The 18,794-nt window shown below is 37.0% G+C and overlaps 3 protein-coding genes across 4 annotated transcripts in view; 1 reads left to right on the forward strand and 2 right to left on the reverse strand.

The window, feature by feature from the left end:
- On the forward strand, positions 1 to 9,449 carry LOC115954306 (pentatricopeptide repeat-containing protein At5g02830, chloroplastic). Its single transcript, XM_031072227.1, has 12 exons — positions 1 to 695; positions 1,742 to 1,829; positions 2,079 to 2,283; positions 4,256 to 4,363; positions 4,887 to 5,051; positions 5,227 to 5,805; positions 6,032 to 6,097; positions 6,332 to 6,412; positions 6,777 to 6,874; positions 8,191 to 8,401; positions 8,640 to 8,703; positions 8,934 to 9,449. Exons 1-12 carry the CDS (start codon positions 143 to 145, stop codon positions 9,278 to 9,280), a joined length of 2,565 nt encoding a protein of 854 aa, XP_030928087.1. The 5' UTR covers positions 1 to 142; the 3' UTR covers positions 9,281 to 9,449.
- On the reverse strand, positions 9,417 to 17,606 carry LOC115954308 (DNA topoisomerase 6 subunit A). The gene is made up of 2 exons (XM_031072230.1): positions 17,591 to 17,606; positions 9,417 to 10,905 (listed from the first exon to the last, which is right to left on the reverse strand). Exon 2 carries the CDS (start codon positions 10,894 to 10,896, stop codon positions 9,622 to 9,624), a length of 1,275 nt encoding a protein of 424 aa, XP_030928090.1. The 5' UTR covers positions 10,897 to 10,905; positions 17,591 to 17,606; the 3' UTR covers positions 9,417 to 9,621.
- LOC115954307 (beta-glucosidase 42-like) overlaps positions 14,182 to 18,794 on the reverse strand; it is a 17,426-nt gene continuing 12,813 nt past the window's right edge. For both annotated transcript variants that reach the window (XM_031072229.1, XM_031072228.1), the window contains 6 exons: positions 17,956 to 18,071; positions 16,570 to 16,784; positions 16,439 to 16,473; positions 16,228 to 16,330; positions 15,762 to 15,870; positions 14,182 to 14,624 (listed from right to left, as the gene is read on the reverse strand). In XM_031072229.1, the coding sequence (XP_030928089.1) occupies positions 14,438 to 14,624; positions 15,762 to 15,870; positions 16,228 to 16,330; positions 16,439 to 16,473; positions 16,570 to 16,784; positions 17,956 to 18,071 (765 nt within the window). In that variant the 3' untranslated portion in view covers positions 14,182 to 14,437. The remainder of the gene's footprint in view (positions 14,625 to 15,761; positions 15,871 to 16,227; positions 16,331 to 16,438; positions 16,474 to 16,569; positions 16,785 to 17,955; positions 18,072 to 18,794) is intronic.

Raw genomic sequence — 18,794 nt, forward strand, 5'->3', positions numbered from 1 at the left:
CATTCCTATCCCAAGCAACAGAGTCACAGACACCAACTGAAACACCTGCCTTTCAAACCCAATCCACTTCCAAAACCAAAACCCATATAAACCCCTCACTCACAAAAATGCATAAACAGACAATCCCAACACTTGGCCAACAATGAGAGAGTTGGTCATCCTTAGCTATTCCTCTATTGCCACTCCTTCCCACAATCACCACCACCACAACCACAACCCCATTAAACCTTTCAAACCCAACACCACCGCCAAGCTCTCTCCCTCCAAACCACCTCAACCTCAACCTCAACCACCACCACCACCACTCTCCACTCTCAACTCCCCTTCTCCTCTACTCTCCTCTCGCCACACTCTCCACCTCACGTACTACGCCAACCTCGCCTCCAAGCTCGCCGAGCAAGGCAAGCTCCAAGACTTCGCAATGATCGCAGAGACTGTGATTGTTTCTGGGGCTGACGCTTCACAGTTTGTCTCGGCGTTGAGCGTGGAGCTTGTGGCGAAAGGAATCTCGGTGGGTCTTCGGGAAGGGAAGGTTCGGAGTGTGATTGAGGTTTTGAGGAAAGTTGAGCAGCTTGGGGTTGCTCCGTTGAAGCTGTTTGATGGGTCTACGATGGAGTTGCTAGGCAATGAGTTTTACCGTATTGTGCAATGTGGGAAAGTGGAGGAAGTTGTTGGGTTCATGGAGATTCTTGCTGGTAATTGTGTATATACTTGTGTTTAATTTCCTTCATTAGGTAGATTCTAGTGTGAGGGAACTTTTGATACTGTATATGTGGTACATTACTATTAGACTATTAGTTGCACTTTGTTAAGGCTTTATTAATGGTAGGGGTGAATTGGCTTATACTTTTTATGCTGTTGTTTATAATTTGATAGCTATAACAATGGGAAGGTGATAGTTGAACCCTGTTCTCTATAAAGAAGAGCAAACAATGCCACTGAGTTACAAGGCTCTTGGTGAATTGGCTTATACGTAATGGTCCGTTTGGATTGAGGGGAGGGAGGGGGAGTAGAGTAGAGTAGAGTAGAATTGGCCTAAAATTAGCCTATTTTCAGCTAACTCTACTCTACTCCCCTCCACTCCCCATCTATCCCCCTCTTAATCCAAATAGGCCCTAAGTCTTCGGCACCATTAATTGCTTTTATAACTGGGAAAATCATGATTAACACATTTTGGTATGCCCTTAAAACACAAAATTTCTAAATAGAAATGTCTTTTTCCTAAAGTTTAGGGTTTTTTTTTTTTCCTAAACTTCTGCATAACTAAGTGATACCAGTACTTGCCACATCATCAAATTCTGTTAAAATTAACCAAGCTAAACTGATGGATATAAGTACAACGGAGTAAAGTGTCACAAACCAAACCATGATGTCCTCTGTGTTTTAAGGGCATACCACAAGGGTGGTAATTATAATTATCCCTTTATAATATACTTCTTGTAGGTATCTTTGTTGTATGGGTTTAAGATAGTAATACTTTTGGGCGGGTTCATGTTAGTCTAAGGCAAGTTCAAAGTTCTTTTGGAGAAAAAACAGTTGAAATTTCTTTAAAATTAGGTTCTGTAGTGTGATCATTCTTGATTCGTAGAACTAAATTTACTGTCATGTGAAGAGGTTTGCTAGAAAGGGAAAATATTAAATAAATTGAAAGTTTCTTATATGTTTATCATGGTTAGAAGATTTGGGATGTATTAACTTTGTCATGAATGGGATTCGGATAACAGATGATTACTTGATTTAGGTTTCCGTTTCTCAATCAAAGAACTACTGAAGTCTTCTGACATTATTAGAGCTTGCGTTGATAAACGTAACCCAAAACTGGCAATAAGGTATGATTTACAATTCTATTGTGGGTAGGTCTTTGTCAGGTTCAGATTTTCTTTTTTATTTGGTATGCATCACTATGACATCTTAGCCACAGATGGGTTATGTTTGGACTCTGCTCTATACTAGCCTGCAAGTTTTCCTTTGTACATGGTACATGGCAGAATTCTCTTTACTATGGAGTCAATCACTGCTGGGTACATTCAATGTATTTCATTTGCTCATGTACTTATCCATAAGTATCATGTTTGCAGGTATGCTTGTATTCTTCCATATGGGCATATATTATTCTCTACCATTATACATGAATTTGGAAAGAAGGGGGACCTGGTGTCAGCTTTGACAGCATATGAAGCATCCAAGCAACACTTGACTGGTCCTAATATGTATGTCTACCGCACAATTATAGATGTTTGTGGTCTCTGTGGTGACTTCATGAAATCTAGGTACATATATGAGGTACTTTCTCTGACTACTTATATGAGTGAATGCTTTATTTGGTTGAGTTTTTTTTATTCAAAGATGATATAAATGTAATTTTGTTCAGTATTAGTTCTTACATTGCCAATTTTTCTTTCTTTTCTCTCTTGTGGCATAGTATGAAAATTAACCACAGAAGGATTTTAGCAAAATAATTTTTTACAAAAAAGATTATGTCTAATAACCCTTGAAATAGGCAAGATATGTAGTGTAACTGTAACCTATCTTTATTATTTTAGGCCATAAAAACATAACAAATAGTACACTCTTAATATAATTTTTTTTTTTTTCCAAAATGTGGGTTAAACTAGTGAGCATTATCATGACCACATTTTTATAGAATTAATGGCTTCAAAATATGGGGAAGAATGGGGGGGTTGGACCTCAATACTGGGTAGGGGAGTTCATGGGTGTGGTTTGTGGAGAGGTATTCGCATGGGATGGGAGGATTTTAGCAAAAATTGTCAATTTGTTGTTGGGTTGGGGAATAGAGTGAGGTTTTGGCAGGATGGGTGGTGTGGGGATCAACCTTTTCATTTGGCTTTCCCAAGGTTGTATGGTATTGCCATTGATAAGGAGGTATCTGTTGAAGCTTCTTTGTCAAGGCAGGGGCGGAGGATAGAAGAATTTGGGATGTTCGTTTTATTCGAGAATTTAATGATTGGGAGATGGATGAAGGGCTGCATTTTCTTTGTATATTGGGAGCTAATACTCCTCCAATGGATGTGGGAGATCGGATGAGATGGAAGTTGAAGCTTAATGGGGATTTTGATATCTGGTCATATTATAACAAATTAAGGAATTCTCCTTCAATTGTCTTTCCTTGGAAAGCTATATGGAAAATAAAGGCCCCTAGGCGAGTTTCCTTTTTTGTTTGGAGTGTAGCTTGAAATAAGATCCTAACGGGTGATAATCTGAGATTGAGGAGATTGGTTTTTGTGGACTGGTGTATTATGTGTCGACATTGTGGAGAGACGGTAGACCACTTACTTCTTCATTGTGAGATGGCTTATCGATTATGGAGATTTGTCTTTATAACTTTTGGCCTGTCTTGGGTTGTACCTAGATCAATTCCAGATTTGCTTTTTGGCTGGTGGAATTGGTTGGGGAAGCACTCGTCTCAGACATGGAATTTAGTTCCATTGTGCATCTTTTGGTGTATTTGGAAGGAACGGAATCGGCGGACTTTTGAGGATTTGGATAGTTCTGGTGATTAGATACTTGCTTCTTTTAGTGGGATTCTTTTTGATTGGTTTCGGGCTTGGGGACTCACGACTAGTGATTCTCTCCCTTCTTTCCTTAGCTCTCTTTCTCTTTGTAATTAATCTATGGATTGATTTTCTTTTTTGTTTTTTCTTTGTTTTTTTCCTTCTTGTATTTTCTGGGTTTGCTCTATGTTCTTCATGCATAGAGTAGCCATTCGTATATATAAGATTCTTACTTATAAAAAAAAAAAATGGCCCAAGGTCCCTAATGTTGCAAGCACTTTAAGCATCGCATAAAACTTAAATGAACAATTTCCCATTCTTGCCTCCCCCAAAACAACCAAAGGGGCGGGCAGACAACTGGAACAGATCATACCATTAATGTGGAACACTCAAACTATAACTCCCTTCTGACTATTTTAACTGAGTAAAAATGGGAAATTGACCATCTGAAGGAAGGTTGTTTTGATTGGGAAGCAGCATGTGCATCACATCCATGTTGAACATGTAGACTATGAAGTATAAAATCTAGACTTGAGCACATTGCCAGAGTTAATTCAATCGGTAGTGCAGAGCCTAACTAATATCTAGTTACTTCTTCTTCTTCTTCTTCTTCTTCTTCTTCTTTTGCTCTTGAAGGTTCATAACACGTATATTCTCATAATTCTTTTTGGCAGGGTTACAGGACATTAGAGATTTTATGCTGCCATTGAGTGGTTGTTTGTTTTGCATGGGTTGTGTTGCAGGACTTACTCAAGCAGAAGATCACCCCAAATATTTATGTTTTCAACAGCCTGATGAACGTGAATGCCCATGATTTGAGCTACATATTGCATGTACACAAGAACATGCGAGTAATGCTCTCTCTCTCTCTCTCTCTCATTCTCCACACATATATGAAGTTTGCTCCTTTGTTTAGTGTCCATTGGCAGTTCATTAATTTGGGATTTTCCGTGTACAATCATATTCAAACTATCAAAGTGAATAAGATAAATCAGCTTCACAAAGCTTCAGCCCTTTCAAAAAATTTCTCTCGCCATGTTGGTTAACCAAAGATACATGATAACATAACTCCTAATTGTTAGCATGCTTACTGTGCTGCTGCATACTTTGCTTTCCTTCTTTCAATCCTCTTTTTATTAAATCTATTGATTACATTAAGTGTCATGCTCATAGCATTGCTATTTCTTTTCCTCTTTGTGGTAGATACGTGAAGAAAAAATCCATGAATTAGTTAGCCAGTAAAGTATACTCTATAGGTTAATTAACATTATCTATAATTTTAATATTTAATTATTGGTTGAGTGCATATAAGTTTTCTTGTTTATTCAGATCAGTAGTACAAACTTTTAAACTTTTTATCTCTTATATTTCCAGAATCTTGGCGTCATGGAGGATATGGCATCTTATAATATCCTTTTGAAGGCATGCTGTCTTGCTGGCAGAGTTGATTTGGCCCAAGACATTTACATGGAAGTACAACATTTGGAATCAAGAGGAGTGTTGAAGTTGGATGTTTTCACTTACAGCACCATCGTGAAGGTAACTTGTTGTATATGAATATTTATTTCAATGTCTCCATCTTCTCATGATTTCATAGCTATTGTGTATTTCTAGATTTATTTTTCCTTTTTCTGGTGGAGTGGAGATCTTTTATTTGTGACTCTTTCACAACTTATCTTTTGGACATCTTCATGGCTTATGCATCAATTTCCAGGTCTTTGCGGATGCAAAACTGTGGCAAATGGCACTACACATCAAGGAAGATATGTTGTCAGCTGGTGTGGCTCCTAACACTATTGCATGGTCATCATTGATCAGAGCCTGTGCCAATGCAGGTCTTGTAGAACGGGCGATTCAATTGTTTGATGAGATGCTGTTGGCTGGCTGTGAACCCAATACACAGTGTTGCAACATCCTTTTAGATGCTTGTGTTGAGACTTGCCAGTTTGACAGGGCCTTCCGTCTTTTCCAGTCTTGGATGGGAGGTAGAGTCTTAGAGACTATTGGTGAATGCAATATTAATTTAAATGCAGAGCACGGAGTCAAAAATTGCAGTACTAGTGTGCCAACTGGCATATCTACTTCACGCCACTTAAATTATCCTAGGAAGTTTCCCTTTACACCCACAACTGCAACATATAATATTTTGATGAAGGCTTGTGGTACTGATTACTACCGTGCAAAAGCTTTGATGAATGAGATGAAAGTCGTAGGTCTTTCCCCTAATCATATAAGTTGGTCAATTTTGATTGATGTATGTGGAGGCTCAGGCAATGTAGAAGATGCCATACGGGTAATGTATAAACTAATCTTGATCTATGTCAATTTTTGCTCTTCCTTTTTGAATAATTTTTTCGTTATTGTGCTTAGCTAAATATTTACAGTAGAATCATTCCTGCTGCTGGTGAGAACTGGAGCCAAAATGCCAATAAAGAAAGAAAATTAGCCAATTTCTTTGTGCTCCCTTGGTATTCATTCAAATCTAAGTTCTCTGACAACTACTCTTTCGTCCAATGCAGATTTTCAGATATATGCTTGGTGCTGGAATTCAACCAGATGTTATTGCATATACAACAGCCATCAAGGTTAAATTTTTCTTCTTATGCTAGTTTGGTGGTTGTAAAATGGTTGTGCCAATGAGCTTGGGCTCAAATGGCACTTCCTCCTCTCATAATAATGAGATAGAGGGTGAGGTTATGGATGCAAGTCCCATTGGGTGTGTGTTTAACTTAAGGTTGTCCTCATGAACACTTTTTTTTTGGTATTATCTCAAATCTTTTGGACCTAGATATTTATGTGTTGGGCCCTTTGGTTTATAGGTTTGCGTGGAAAGTGAAAATTTGAAGCTAGCATTTTCTTTATTTGAGGAAATGAAGAACTATCAAATACGTCCAAATATGGTAGGTGATTATAGTCAATCTGCTTCTATTATTTATGTGTAAGTGTGAATTTAATGATTGCAATGTCACAAAGAAATTGAGTGAAGATGTGTGTTGCTGCCATCTGGATGAGGCTGTTCTATGATGTTGAACTGACAAAAGAATTTTGTATTTTCTGAATGTGATTCCGAATTGTATTGTGATGAAATATTACATGAAATTATGGTAGTTTCATATTGCATTTTGGCTACAGTTTTGCATACAATCATCTTGAACATCATTCTTGCTTCCCCAAAAAAAAAAAAAAAAAAAAATCAATAATGGCATTCTGAAAATTGTGACTCAGTTCACCATAGATAACTTGTTTAAAGTTGTTTCTTTTCAGGTGACTTATAATACTCTTTTAAGGGCCCGCAGCAGATATGGGTCCTTGGATGAAGTACAACAATGCCTGTCTGTTTATCAAGATATGCGGAGAGCAGGGTATGACAGCATAAAGTGATCATTGAAATATTTATTGCATTCATATTACCTTTTTCCAAATAAATATGAATATGTTTATAATCTTTTATTTATCATAATTATATTTATTTATTAAGTACTGTCAAGTCTTGTGCAATACCACCAAGAGCATTGTAGCTCAACTAGCACCTCTTAGTGTTTCTAATAGGGACATCTAGGGTTCAAATTTCTCTTTCCCATTATAACTATCGAAAAAATAAATAAATAAAAATAAAATAAAATCTTGTGCAATACCTGGTTTTTTGGTGTCTCCTACTTTCCACACTGGCTGCAGAACCTTTTTTTTTTTGGTTTACTTATATTCGTGAATGCCACTTTATGCTGTTCATCAGGGATGTATATAATTTAACTATTTGTGTCTCATCATCATTATTGTACCCAAAACTGTCTTGCATATTCCGATTGTCTGCTGAGGTGCAAGTTTCTACGAGAACTTATATTCTCTCCAAGGCAAAGCACCTCAGACTCATATAGATAAAATCGGGCCAATTTTGTCACTTCCAATTAGTGAGGATTGAAGAGTGCATTCACTTATGTAATGTAAACTGATGTAACCGCCCTATGGTGTACTGATCTCATATGAACCTCAAGCTGTGTTGATTGCAATGCATTGATTTGTTACACGTCTTTGTTGGACTGGTTTAGTCCCAGAGCAGGCATGCTTATTTCTGTTACAAACTTTGGATTGCTCTTGAGATCCTCTTCTAAGCTAGGGTTTGTGTTCATGACTGCTAGGTTAGTGCAGAGATTGGTGGAGTGAAAATTTTTACTGCAAGAATTTGCTCAACTAAATGTATGAAGAAGATAATAGGTTGTATCCTTCCATTGATAAAGCCTTTGCTAAACCTTATTTTATCTATATACATAGCACAACACTTTTTTTTTTTTTTTGATAGGTAAAATTAAATTTGAAGTTGAATTTTGTTAAATTGCTACATACATAGCACAACACATGAGTAATGTACATACGCTAAGAGTCTTGTAATTCGGTAACATTGTCTGTTCTCCTTTCTAATGAAAATTAGAATTCAAGCCCTCCTCCCCCATTTGTTGTGACAAATGAATTATTATTATTGTTGTTATTATTTTAAAAGAGACTAATGAACTTAACTATTTTAAAATTGCATATGTATGCATGGCCATGTAGAGAATATTCAGCTGTCATTGGCCTTGCCCTTATGTTGAGAGGAACAACAAGCAACATCCTTATCATTTGTCTTTGATAATTAGACATAATTTAAATAAAATCTTCCTGTTAATCAAGCATCTTTATGTAGGTACAAACCCAATGATTATTATCTTGAGGAGCTCATAGAGGAATGGTGTGAAGGAGTAATACAAGACAACAATCAGAACAAAGAAGAGTTCAGTTCCTGCAACAAAAGCTACTTAGGAAGACCTCAAAGTCTACTTCTTGAAAAAATTGCAATGCACTTGCAAAAGAGTAATTCTGAAAGCCTCACAATTGACCTTAAGGGGCTTTCAAAGGTAGGGTTAACATCATATAGTGAATTATATGTTTGGCAAATTTACCTTTGAAATTGGTACCAAGCATGGATTAAAGATATGTTTGTGTTGTACAGGTTTGAAGGACTAGATTCTTGCTTACCTAGATTGTATTAAAGTCTGTTGTTATAACTGTGCCTGTTTGTACTGTTTCAGAATTGTATCAACTCTATCCTCTCAAGCTATTTCTCATCAACTTCTTTGTAATATGTATCAACAGGTTGAAGCTCGCATTGTTGTTCTTGCAGTTCTACGAATGTTCAAAGAGAACTACCATACTCATGGTATAAATGAACCTCTAATAAAGATAATTTCATGACATAGAATCACATGAAACTTTCCTGCATGCTCCTTTCAACTTACCTTACATAGTGTTTGACATAGCCAACAATTGTCATATAAATTCGACACAAAATATAAGTCAGGTTTAGTCTATAAGTAAATTGAGACTAGGGAGGAGTTAGTATCCAGAACCGAGCTTAGATGTTGACATTTGGTTGATTTATTTTTGCAGGACATTCAGTAAAAGATGACATATTGATCACCTTAGGAGTCAGTAAAGCAGTCACAGATCCAGCAACACACAATTTTGAGGTGAAAAGTGCAATAATCAAACTTCTGCAGGATGAATTGGGGCTTGAGGTTCTTTTAGCAGGACCAAGGAATGCACTTAATAAAAAGAAAAATTCAGAATCCCTTCTTGAGTCAGATTTAAGCTTCGAACAATTGACACAAAGGAAGAGTTTATTAACAGAGCTTGAAATTTCCACTAGGAGACCAGATGTTGTACAAAGGTTAAAGGTCACAAGGAAATCGTTGCAATATTGGTTGCAGAGAAGATTAGGCGCCATCAGAAGATGATTATTTTTGTATGTGAAACCACTTGTAGAGTCTGTACATGATATCATACGTACTATATTCTTAGTAAATGCATTGTAATACCATAAGTCACCAATTGTAAGTTGTACAACATTTAAGTGTAATTTGCAAGATCATAAAATAGAAACAGCCTTCTTCTCATTTTTCCTTTTGCCTCTTTTCAAATTGGCCAGTTTCCCAATTTAGACGCGAATGCATCTCAAAGCACTTAAATTGCTAGCATTATAAAAGATACATTGAAATTTCATCACCACTAAACTAAACAAACAAGAAAACAAGGGATACATAGAATTACCATTACAAACCAAAAGCCAAAAAGAAACTCACAGCCAATCCTGCTGCTGCAGCTTCAGCGGCAAGTAAACCTCAGACAAGTACTGAAACCCAAACGTACTCAGTGCCTGAATTTCCGCCTTCTGCTTTGTCTTCACCATCAAACTCAACTCCTCAACCCACCCGGGATTCTTCTTCACGAAATCCTCCTCCAGCAAATCCTTCCCGGTCTTAATATCCTGCTCTGTCATCGGCAACCTACACTGCTCCGGTATCTTATACTTATCCAAATCACTCGGCCTAACCCCCAGCCACTTAATATCCGGCGTAGTCAAATTTGAACTATCATAAGACATATTCTTCGAACCACACCCGTAAACCGACAAAATCTTCAACCCATATGGATCACTATCCACAAGAGCAAGAACAGGAAGCTTCAACTCCATCTTCATTTTCCTCAAAAACAACCTGGTAGCCACATCAGGCTGGCCCTTAGCCGTGATAATTATACACGGAAATCGATTATAAAACCGGTCCTCAGCTAATCTCATATAAGCAGCATCCTTCTCAACCAAGAGAATAAACAGAGCATCACTCTGCATATCCCCAACTCGATCAATATTAGGCGGTATCGCCTTCCCGCCCATTCCCATTTTCGTGCAATCAATCATATCGCCATTGTCACTGAAAATCAGCCTCCCGACGACGACGCCTTTCTCGGCGGCGATCACGTTGAGGCTCGATCGAGTGCAGCCGAGAATACAGGAGACGTCGTCGAGGACGGTATCGGATTGCGATTGGTCTTGGAAGAGCTTGACGTCGGTGTAGAAGAGGTCACGCTTGGTGACGTGGATGTTCTTGGCGCAGAGCTGGTGGACGAGCTGGATAATGCGGGTGGTGATGGTGGTTTTGCGGACGGTGGAGATGTTGGCGTAAGGGCGGAGGGTGGTTTTGTCTTTTAGCACGATGCGGTCGAGCTCGGGGACGTAGAGCTGGTTGGTGGCGGAGCGGGACGGGACGTCGAAGCCGAAGCCGTTGCCGGCGAGGATGGAGCGGGCGATTTTGAGGATTTGGGATTCGATTTCGGATTGGACGGAGAGGAGGTTGAGCTCGGAGACTTCGCGGCATTTGGCGTCTAGGTCGATGTCGGCTAGGGTTAGGGTTTTGGAGGAGGAGGAGGATGCGGCGGCGGTGGCTGCGGTGAGGTCTTTCAGGATTTCGAGGATGGCGGAGTCGGGTTTTAGTTTGTTCTTGAATGGGAGTCGGGTTTCTTCGTCGGAATCCGCTTCGGCACGGCGGCGTTTCCTTTTGCCCTTATCCGCCATTTTCACCGAGAGAGAGAGAAATCTGTTGGGTGGACTGGGGATATGAGTAAAAAGAGTAAAGAGTGGTAAGGCGGGAAATGACTTATTCCATGTATTTAGGGTTAGTTTTGTCTTTGTCTTTAAAAATAAGTTTTTTTTTTTTTTTTTTTTTTTGCGAAAATGTACGTTTGGTCTCTACATTTTGGGTCAATTCTCATTTTGGTCCCAAAATTGATTTCATTACTAATGTAATCCCTAAAAAAAATAAAATTGTTTTTGCGAATATGTACTTTTGGTCTTTACATTTTGGATCAATTCTCATTTTGGTCCCAAAATGGATTTCGTTACTAATGTAATCCCTAAAAAAAAGAAAATTGTTTTTAAAATGGTCCCTGCCATCAACTCCCTAACGAAAACCTTCTACGTGGCAGACGGAATGCCCTGCTTGCTGACATAGCGCTGATATGGCCATTAAAATATTATTAAAAATAATTGTAGGAGCATTGGGCCTAGGAGTTCATTATCTATTAGTATATTGGGTCTGTGGCCCCAAGCCGAGAACGAGGGTTTGTCTGAGAATGAGGAATCTTTGTCAGAAGAGACTGTATTTGTAAATAAAGAAGGTAGTTTTGGTCATAATGGCTCAATAAGATGGTCCGAGGATAAATGCCTTCTCGACTAACCAAAGCTGAGGTTCGAAGAGATAGTATGTCGACCAAGGTAGCGTTCCAGGAAGTTCTGTTGATATGGATAAGCATTGCAAAGACATCAGACAGGGAAGAGCCTAAAATATCTAAAGAAAAAGCTGCTGCTTCCGCATTAAATGCACTGCAACTAACTCTCTGGCCGCATTAATGTAGAGGTGATACCTGAACAATAGATTTCAACCTTACAGCTATTATGTGAAAACTTATAGGAAGTGCTAACGGGACAAATATCAACACCAACTATTTGGCATGCACATGGAGCAAAAAGAGGAAAGGGGAAGAGAGTATAAAAGAATGAGGAAGCAATGAAAGAGGATATCAAGAAACAAAGAGAAAATTACTGTAGTATCAAGAACTGACTTTGTAATCAAACCTAAAAGAAATATATAAAAACAGATCTCCTCGGACTTTGCCAAGGACGATTTTCTTCATTATAAACCTATCTATTTACATCTTCTTGTCATCTAAATATATTTTTGTGTTTGTTTGATTTATTAGAGCCCAGTTTTCCAACTCATTCTCTACAAATTCATTGTTTTAAACTTTTTGGGCCTCAGTCCATCTATTTGTTGGGCTAGGGACTCAAATCTAGTCCTTACAATAATTATTTGGCATTTTTAAATACCACCTTAGCATTTTAATTAATAAAAAATTAATTTTAAAAAAGCCAAATCATAAATTAAAAAAAATTAAAATAAACATTAATCTAATTAAATTATTTTTCTTTTTACTTTTCAATTTTTTTTTTTCGTGTTCTTTTTCTTCCTCTCTCTTCACACAGACTCTCTCTCTTCCTTCCACCCAGAGCCCTCCATGAACAACCACTTTAAGCTCTAGGAATTTGTTGATTCTCCCTCTCCCTCTCTTTGATCTTCCTATCCCAACCGATTGAGTGCTCTAGAATGGGATTGGTCTAAATAGGGTTCTCAAGCTCGACCATGGAGCTTTTATGGATGAGTGAAGGCAGTGGGATCAGTTTGGATGGTGGGTGGGTTGGATTCGTGGGTTATATATCGATTGGTGGTGGGTATTATGCGTTGTTGTGAAACCCCAGATCTGTGGTGGTTGTTGTGAAACCCCAGATGGTGATTCGTGGAGCACTCGACTTTCTTCAGCTTCAAAGAGGTACCAATCAGCTCTACAATCGCAATTAGGTGAGCTGGATTTTGAGCTTTAAAAAAAAAAAAAATTGGTGGGGTTGTTTAGTGGCTGAGAAAATGGGGGAAAATTTTTGGTGATGGGGATTTGGAGCTTGGGTTCTTGGTTATTTGTGATGTGGGTAATGGAAAAGGTTAAGTTTTTGTGAGGTTGATGTGGTTATCTAGCTTAAATGGCACTTTTTTTTGTATGTGTTTTTGTTTGGTAGCTGAGAAAATGAGGTACAATTTTGAGGATTGGAATGTTAGAGCTCGGGTTTTTGGTTATTGTGATGTGAGTGCTTTTGATTTTGTTTTCTCTTCTTACTTGTGTGTTCTTCATTTAAATTAAGAAATAATTAATTAAGATCAAAGGATTTCAAAGTCCACCCAGATGTGAATTTATTTTTTTGTTTTGAACTTTTCTAGGTGTAAGGACACGGTTCGTGGCGGACCATAACAGTGTTGGGTTCGCACGTAAAAAGGCCCAAACAATATCATTTGTAGAGCGGGGGTTTGAAAGGCTAGGCCTTGGTCGCCAAACGGTGGGTTTACGTGATATGCATACATGGTTAAGTCGTCTTCGCCTTAGGAGTCTTTCTCCTGGAGGCGGGCTGGGAGACTTTGGTTTTTGGCCATTTTTCCCAGCCACCTCTCTGGTTTGCTTACTTTTACTTTTATACTAGCCTGTGTTCCTTATCCTTCGTCCACGTATAGGATCGACTTTTCCCAGACTGATACTTGTCCCATCAGCCCATACCCAGAGTGGTTGGGGGTGGTTGTAAAAGCTGAAGAGTATGGCTCTGTCAGGTGCAGAGTATTGAATTGCAGTAAGAGCAGCCTTCCCGGGTCGTTATATTTCCCAGCGTACCCTTTTCTAAATGTCGTAGATATTTTAGATTTTTTCCAAAGTTATTTCTATACCATTTTTACCCTTTCCTCTTGTGAGATCTCGGTTATGCCGAGGACTGAGTCTTCCTCGACTGTGTCTCAAGGCTACGTCGTATTTGTGTTGCCGAACTTGGGCCATCACCCTCCTCGACTTGGGCCTTTAGACCCCAACAAGTGAATGGGCCTAGCCCACGGATTATTGGGCCCCACACTAGGCTTGAGGATGTATGTTCTTATTTATTTATTTTTTTTTAAATGAAAAGTAAAAAAAGAGTTAATTAGATTAACGTTTATTTTAAATTTTTTATTTATTTTCGAACCTAGCCTTTTATTTTACGGGCTTTTTATTTTTATTTTACTATTAATTAAAATGTTGTTGTGGTATTTAAAAATGTCAAATAATTATTTTTAATAATATTTTAATGGTTATGTCAGCGCCATGTCAGCAAGCAAGGCACTCCGTTTGCTACGTAGGAGATTTCCATTAGTGGGTTGACAGCAGAGACCATTTTAAGAATGATTTTCTTTTTTTAGGGACTACATTAGTAACAAAATCAATTGTGGGACTAAAATGGAAATTGACCCAAAATATAAGGACCAAAAGTACATTTTCGCTTATAACTTATATAGGATATAAGACAAACTTTTTCCCTTTTTGCTGGACAGGATATGAAGATCACAAGTTTACAATCCTAAAGTCCTTTATGGCTAAAAACTCAATTACAAACACTTTTAATAAGCACAAATAGGTTTGGACAATCTGTAAGACCAGGCTTTTTATATATGCTTCAAAAATTAATTGAAGACTGGCACAAGTCAATTAGTCTTCTAGCCATTTTTCCCTTCACCACCTTTCAAGAACCGCAAGAACCAATAAGCAGAAGACTTTGGGTGCCGAGAGAGCCCGTTCTTGTAATCAACATAAACCAAACCAAAACGCTTGGTATAACCTTGAGCCCACTCAAAGTTGTCTAGTAATGACCATGCAAAATATCCCCTGACATCTACTCCATCCCTGTCCAAGAAATCCAATAAACAAAATTGATTTTATAACACATTTGTTTGACCAATACAAAAAAGCATAAGAGAGTATCTGTTTAGACAAGTAGTGTAAGATGAAAGCTAACTTTATAAAGGCCAATTTGTATTTATCTCTGGTAAAACAAAAATGAACTAGAGCCAGCCAGTGAACCTATTTTGTGTAATGTAGTTGATAAAAGTTCTCACAAATCTGTACGTGTATTCAGATACATACAAGAGTTTTTTGGGCTGTTTGATTCCTGTTTCTAAAAATAAAATTCACGAAAACAGAAAACAGTGCGAAAATGTGCTACCAAACACATTTTCCAGGAAATGGTTTTGAAAACAGCCACTTTTCACAGAAAATCAAAATGATATTTCATTTTGTTCCTTATTTTCTTTTGTTTTGTTTTGTTTTGAGTTTAAGGGGAAAAAAAAAATCATTGAAACATAGTGTGCGTTTGGATACCGCTTATTTTGTTGAAAACTGAAAACACTGTAGCAAAATAACTTTTAAATGTGTGAATAATACCGTGGAACCCATTTTTAATGAAAGTTTTGTTGAAAAAATAAGTTTGTGGGTCCCGTAAACAGTGCACGGTACCCACAAAAGAAGCCAGAAATGCGCTTCTGGTATTAAAAAAAAAAAAAAAAAAGGAAAACCCAGACGCTCTAGACGTGGACGCAATCCAAACAGAGCTATAATATTCCTGAGTTTCCTTTTTATTCTATACAAAATGTTTTATCTCTTTAATGAAAATACAACCAAACAGGCATTTTGCTTACCTAATTTCAATTTCTAAATAGTCAGTATTTTCATTGCAATATCAAAATTCAAATGGCAATTAGTGGCCAAACTTCTAGCCCACACCCCCTCCTTCTATTTATTTATTTATTCGAGCATGTAATGGTAGCACAGATTCAAAATTTAGGATTAATCAGTTGACTACTTAGCTCTGATAAAATAAAGATGAATGGTGATGCACACAGACAAACATTGGCATAATTAGCAGACATCAAATAATTGGCTCAGTGCACAATTTACCAAGTACTTGCAAGTGAAGAATATGAATGAGCAGTTTATTATTCGACAGGAATTGAAACAGAATATGATATAATGAAGTAACTCAACTTGATTGCCTGAGCAACAGCAGCAAGGTATCTTTTGTAGTAAACAACTCTCAATTTGTCATCGAGCATCTCATTAAGTGGAGAAGTTTCATTATCTTCATCATCCATACCTGTATGTGTTGTGGAAAAAAGGTTCAGAGAAAGTGAAAGAAGAGCACTTTAGCATAATTGAAAATATCCTTCAGCACTATAATCTGAGGGACACCTAACATGGATGTATTAAGTAATTTTCCACCAATAAATAGAGATCTTATCAGCCCAAAATATTTCTTGATCATATCTTAATATATAAAAGTGAGTGTTTAAGGTTCTATTATTCTGTACCAGCCAATTGGCCAAATTGGAAAAGCAAGGTCACCTTGAAATATCCAATTAGCAACTATGCGTGCATCTATAAGAGTTCTACAAAGAAAATCTATTGAAAATATAAACCGTTTTTCTTCTGATGGTAAATGTCCACGTTATACCATTCTCAGTCACGTATATTGGAGGATTATTGTATCTCTGTGCTATGTAATTGAGAACCTTCCGAATGCCCCAAGGAACAACATAAAGCCATTCTGATGCTGCCTGCCACATAAAATCTTTCAGCAGACCAGAGACAATCTAAAGATATATGCATGTTCCCAAACACTGCAAGATCTGTATCTGCGAACGAAAGAGAGAGAGGAATCATACCTTATCACCAATTTTCTCACCCCCTTCCCATTCAACTGATGATAAAGCAAGAACATTAGACATCAACATAACTTTTTCTATGAAATACTAAGATCTCATAAAAAATAATGAGTATGAAATACTAGGTTTACCAATTCTCTCCATCTCTTGGGCTTTATAAAAATCACCTTCATCAGGGCTATCTGGTACATGAGCAATAAACCTTGATGTATAGTGATTCAGACCAACAAAGTCGATTGAGTTCCTAAGCAAATCCTTTTCTTCCTCTGAAAATTTGGGAAGCCGATCTCCAAGCCTTTCTTGCATAACTTCAGGATAGTCTCCAAAGTATATTGGATGCAGATACCTGTTCCAGCATTAATTGTAGCTAGTTAATAATCTGAAGGGCAAGAAGAATGGATCTTTGAATGATCGAAATATATTCCAAGACAAACATACAAAGCGTAACTGAAGCAGAGAGAGCAACTGGTGAAACCCAGTCTAATATAACTTACCATTGTTTTAAAATTTTGCTAATCTCATGCCAAAAGAATCCAACTGGTGAAACTCAGATTCTATAATTATTTTCAGTATAATTTCCTATATATTAAAAGGGTTAAACCAGACCAGAGTTTGGTGTTTATTTTATTTTATTATTTATTTTTTTTAATAAAAGAATTACAATGTCTACACCTACGAACATTAGATTGTACATTTTGTGGAGTATTCCACAAAATTTATGATTAAATATGTTTCCAAAAAGTGTTATTTATATATAAAACTGAGATAAATGGCGTTTGTTGTAGTATGATGTATGACAGACATGCAATAATCTCAAACATACAGATTAATTAGCATATCTACATTTTGTATTCCTCATGGTTGATCTTGTCATTTCAACCAATTTACTTAAATTGACATTGAAGAGGTTGAAGAGTCATTTTTAGTGAACTAATCCTTTCTTATATATCTCGTCCCAGTCCCTCCCCAAAGTAACTGTTTAACATTGCAAGTCCAGTGATTTACAATACAATACATGAAACTAATAATTATTGAAGTGATCCAACAAAGTTGTGAGGATCTCATATGTTTATTGACTTAAGCAGGCTTTATTCATCAAGCACATTATTAGTCTGATGCAAAAATGCCAGCTTTTTTTGTGTGTGTGTGTGTGAGAGAGAGAGAGAGAGAGATGGAAAGTGGTCATTGTTTCATACTACAATCCCATAAATTGATTTAGACTTTACATAAATATTGCTATTTAGGTAATTAAAAAGAACAAGACCCAAAGTTTTCTTAGGAGATCCAAGTTAGTATATTTGGATAAGGAAATAATGTTTCATTTCATATAAAAATTAAAACCATAAAATTAAACCAAAAGTTTTAGTTAATGCAAATTAATGAAAAGAACTTCCCATAAATTGTGGTTTCTTATTGGTGCAAACATAAGCATCCTATGTATTTTCAATTAAGATGCAACATCACCAAGAAACTAAATGATAAGATTTTAACTGTAAAATTGATCAAAAGGGAAGTACCATCCAAGCTGAAAATCAAGACGTCTTGCTGCAGCGGTTTTATCTTCATTTTTTTCTGAATTAGCCTCTGCCCACTCACAGTCTAGCACCAAGCCTACTTGTCCCCCTTGCTTGTCCTGGAATAAATACAAGGATTGCGAGAGCAAAAAAGGGATGTTATTCTTCTAATGATTAAAGAGCACAAATGGCAATTTTATTGATGACCAGAAAAACGGAACTGTACAGGCAACTTATGAAATTCAATATATGAGGGAACTTTGGAAAGACAAAAACATTTGTCTTCTACATGGTAAACACTGTGGTCTGGGAACTCTCAGTGTTTACAATGGAGATGTCTAGGGTTTTAATTCCCTTACCCCCAACTATACAATTAAAAAAAAAAAAAAAAAAAAAAAAAAAAAAAGCACTGGGTCTGGGAACGTATTAAAACATAGCCAATATAACCAAACAAAGAGAGTGACAACAGAAGTATATTTAGCAAACCTAGTTTTTGTTCCATCCTGACATCGTTTAAATATGGTCTCTGATGCTTATTCTCTCACATCAATGCTATTTTAGTCAGTCTTTGCTGAGACTCTTTGTAAAGGACGATACAGAAAATACTTTTACTCAGTAAAGATATAATGACTATTACATTAATTACCCAGCTAAGATGCATCCTTTAATAATATGAGGTTCCAGGTCAATGGTAAATACCATATGACCTTGGTCTATGATATTAGCCATAGGTGCATAGGTGAGAGATGAGGAGATGCCTCCATTTAATATATATATATATATATATATATATTTGATTAGTAATAAAGATTTATTGATATAAAAAATGAGAATCCCAAGTA

The sequence above is a fragment of the Quercus lobata genome, chromosome 7 (assembly GCF_001633185.2).
Source record: "Quercus lobata isolate SW786 chromosome 7, ValleyOak3.0 Primary Assembly, whole genome shotgun sequence".
Lineage (NCBI taxonomy): Eukaryota > Viridiplantae > Streptophyta > Magnoliopsida > Fagales > Fagaceae > Quercus > Quercus lobata.

Bases quoted from the DNA above. Each gene is read 5' to 3' on its own strand.
- LOC115954308 (XM_031072230.1), bottom strand. From the start codon at position 10,896: ATGGCGGATAAGGGCAAAAGGAAACGCCGCCGTGCCGAAGCGGATTCC.
- LOC115954306 (XM_031072227.1), top strand. From the start codon at position 143: ATGAGAGAGTTGGTCATCCTTAGCTATTCCTCTATTGCCACTCCTTCC. The intron at 5,052-5,226 runs GTAACTTGTTGT...ATCAATTTCCAG, and splicing joins CTTACAGCACCATCGTGAAG to GTCTTTGCGGATGCAAAACT. The intron at 6,098-6,331 runs GTTAAATTTTTC...TTTGGTTTATAG, and splicing joins CATATACAACAGCCATCAAG to GTTTGCGTGGAAAGTGAAAA.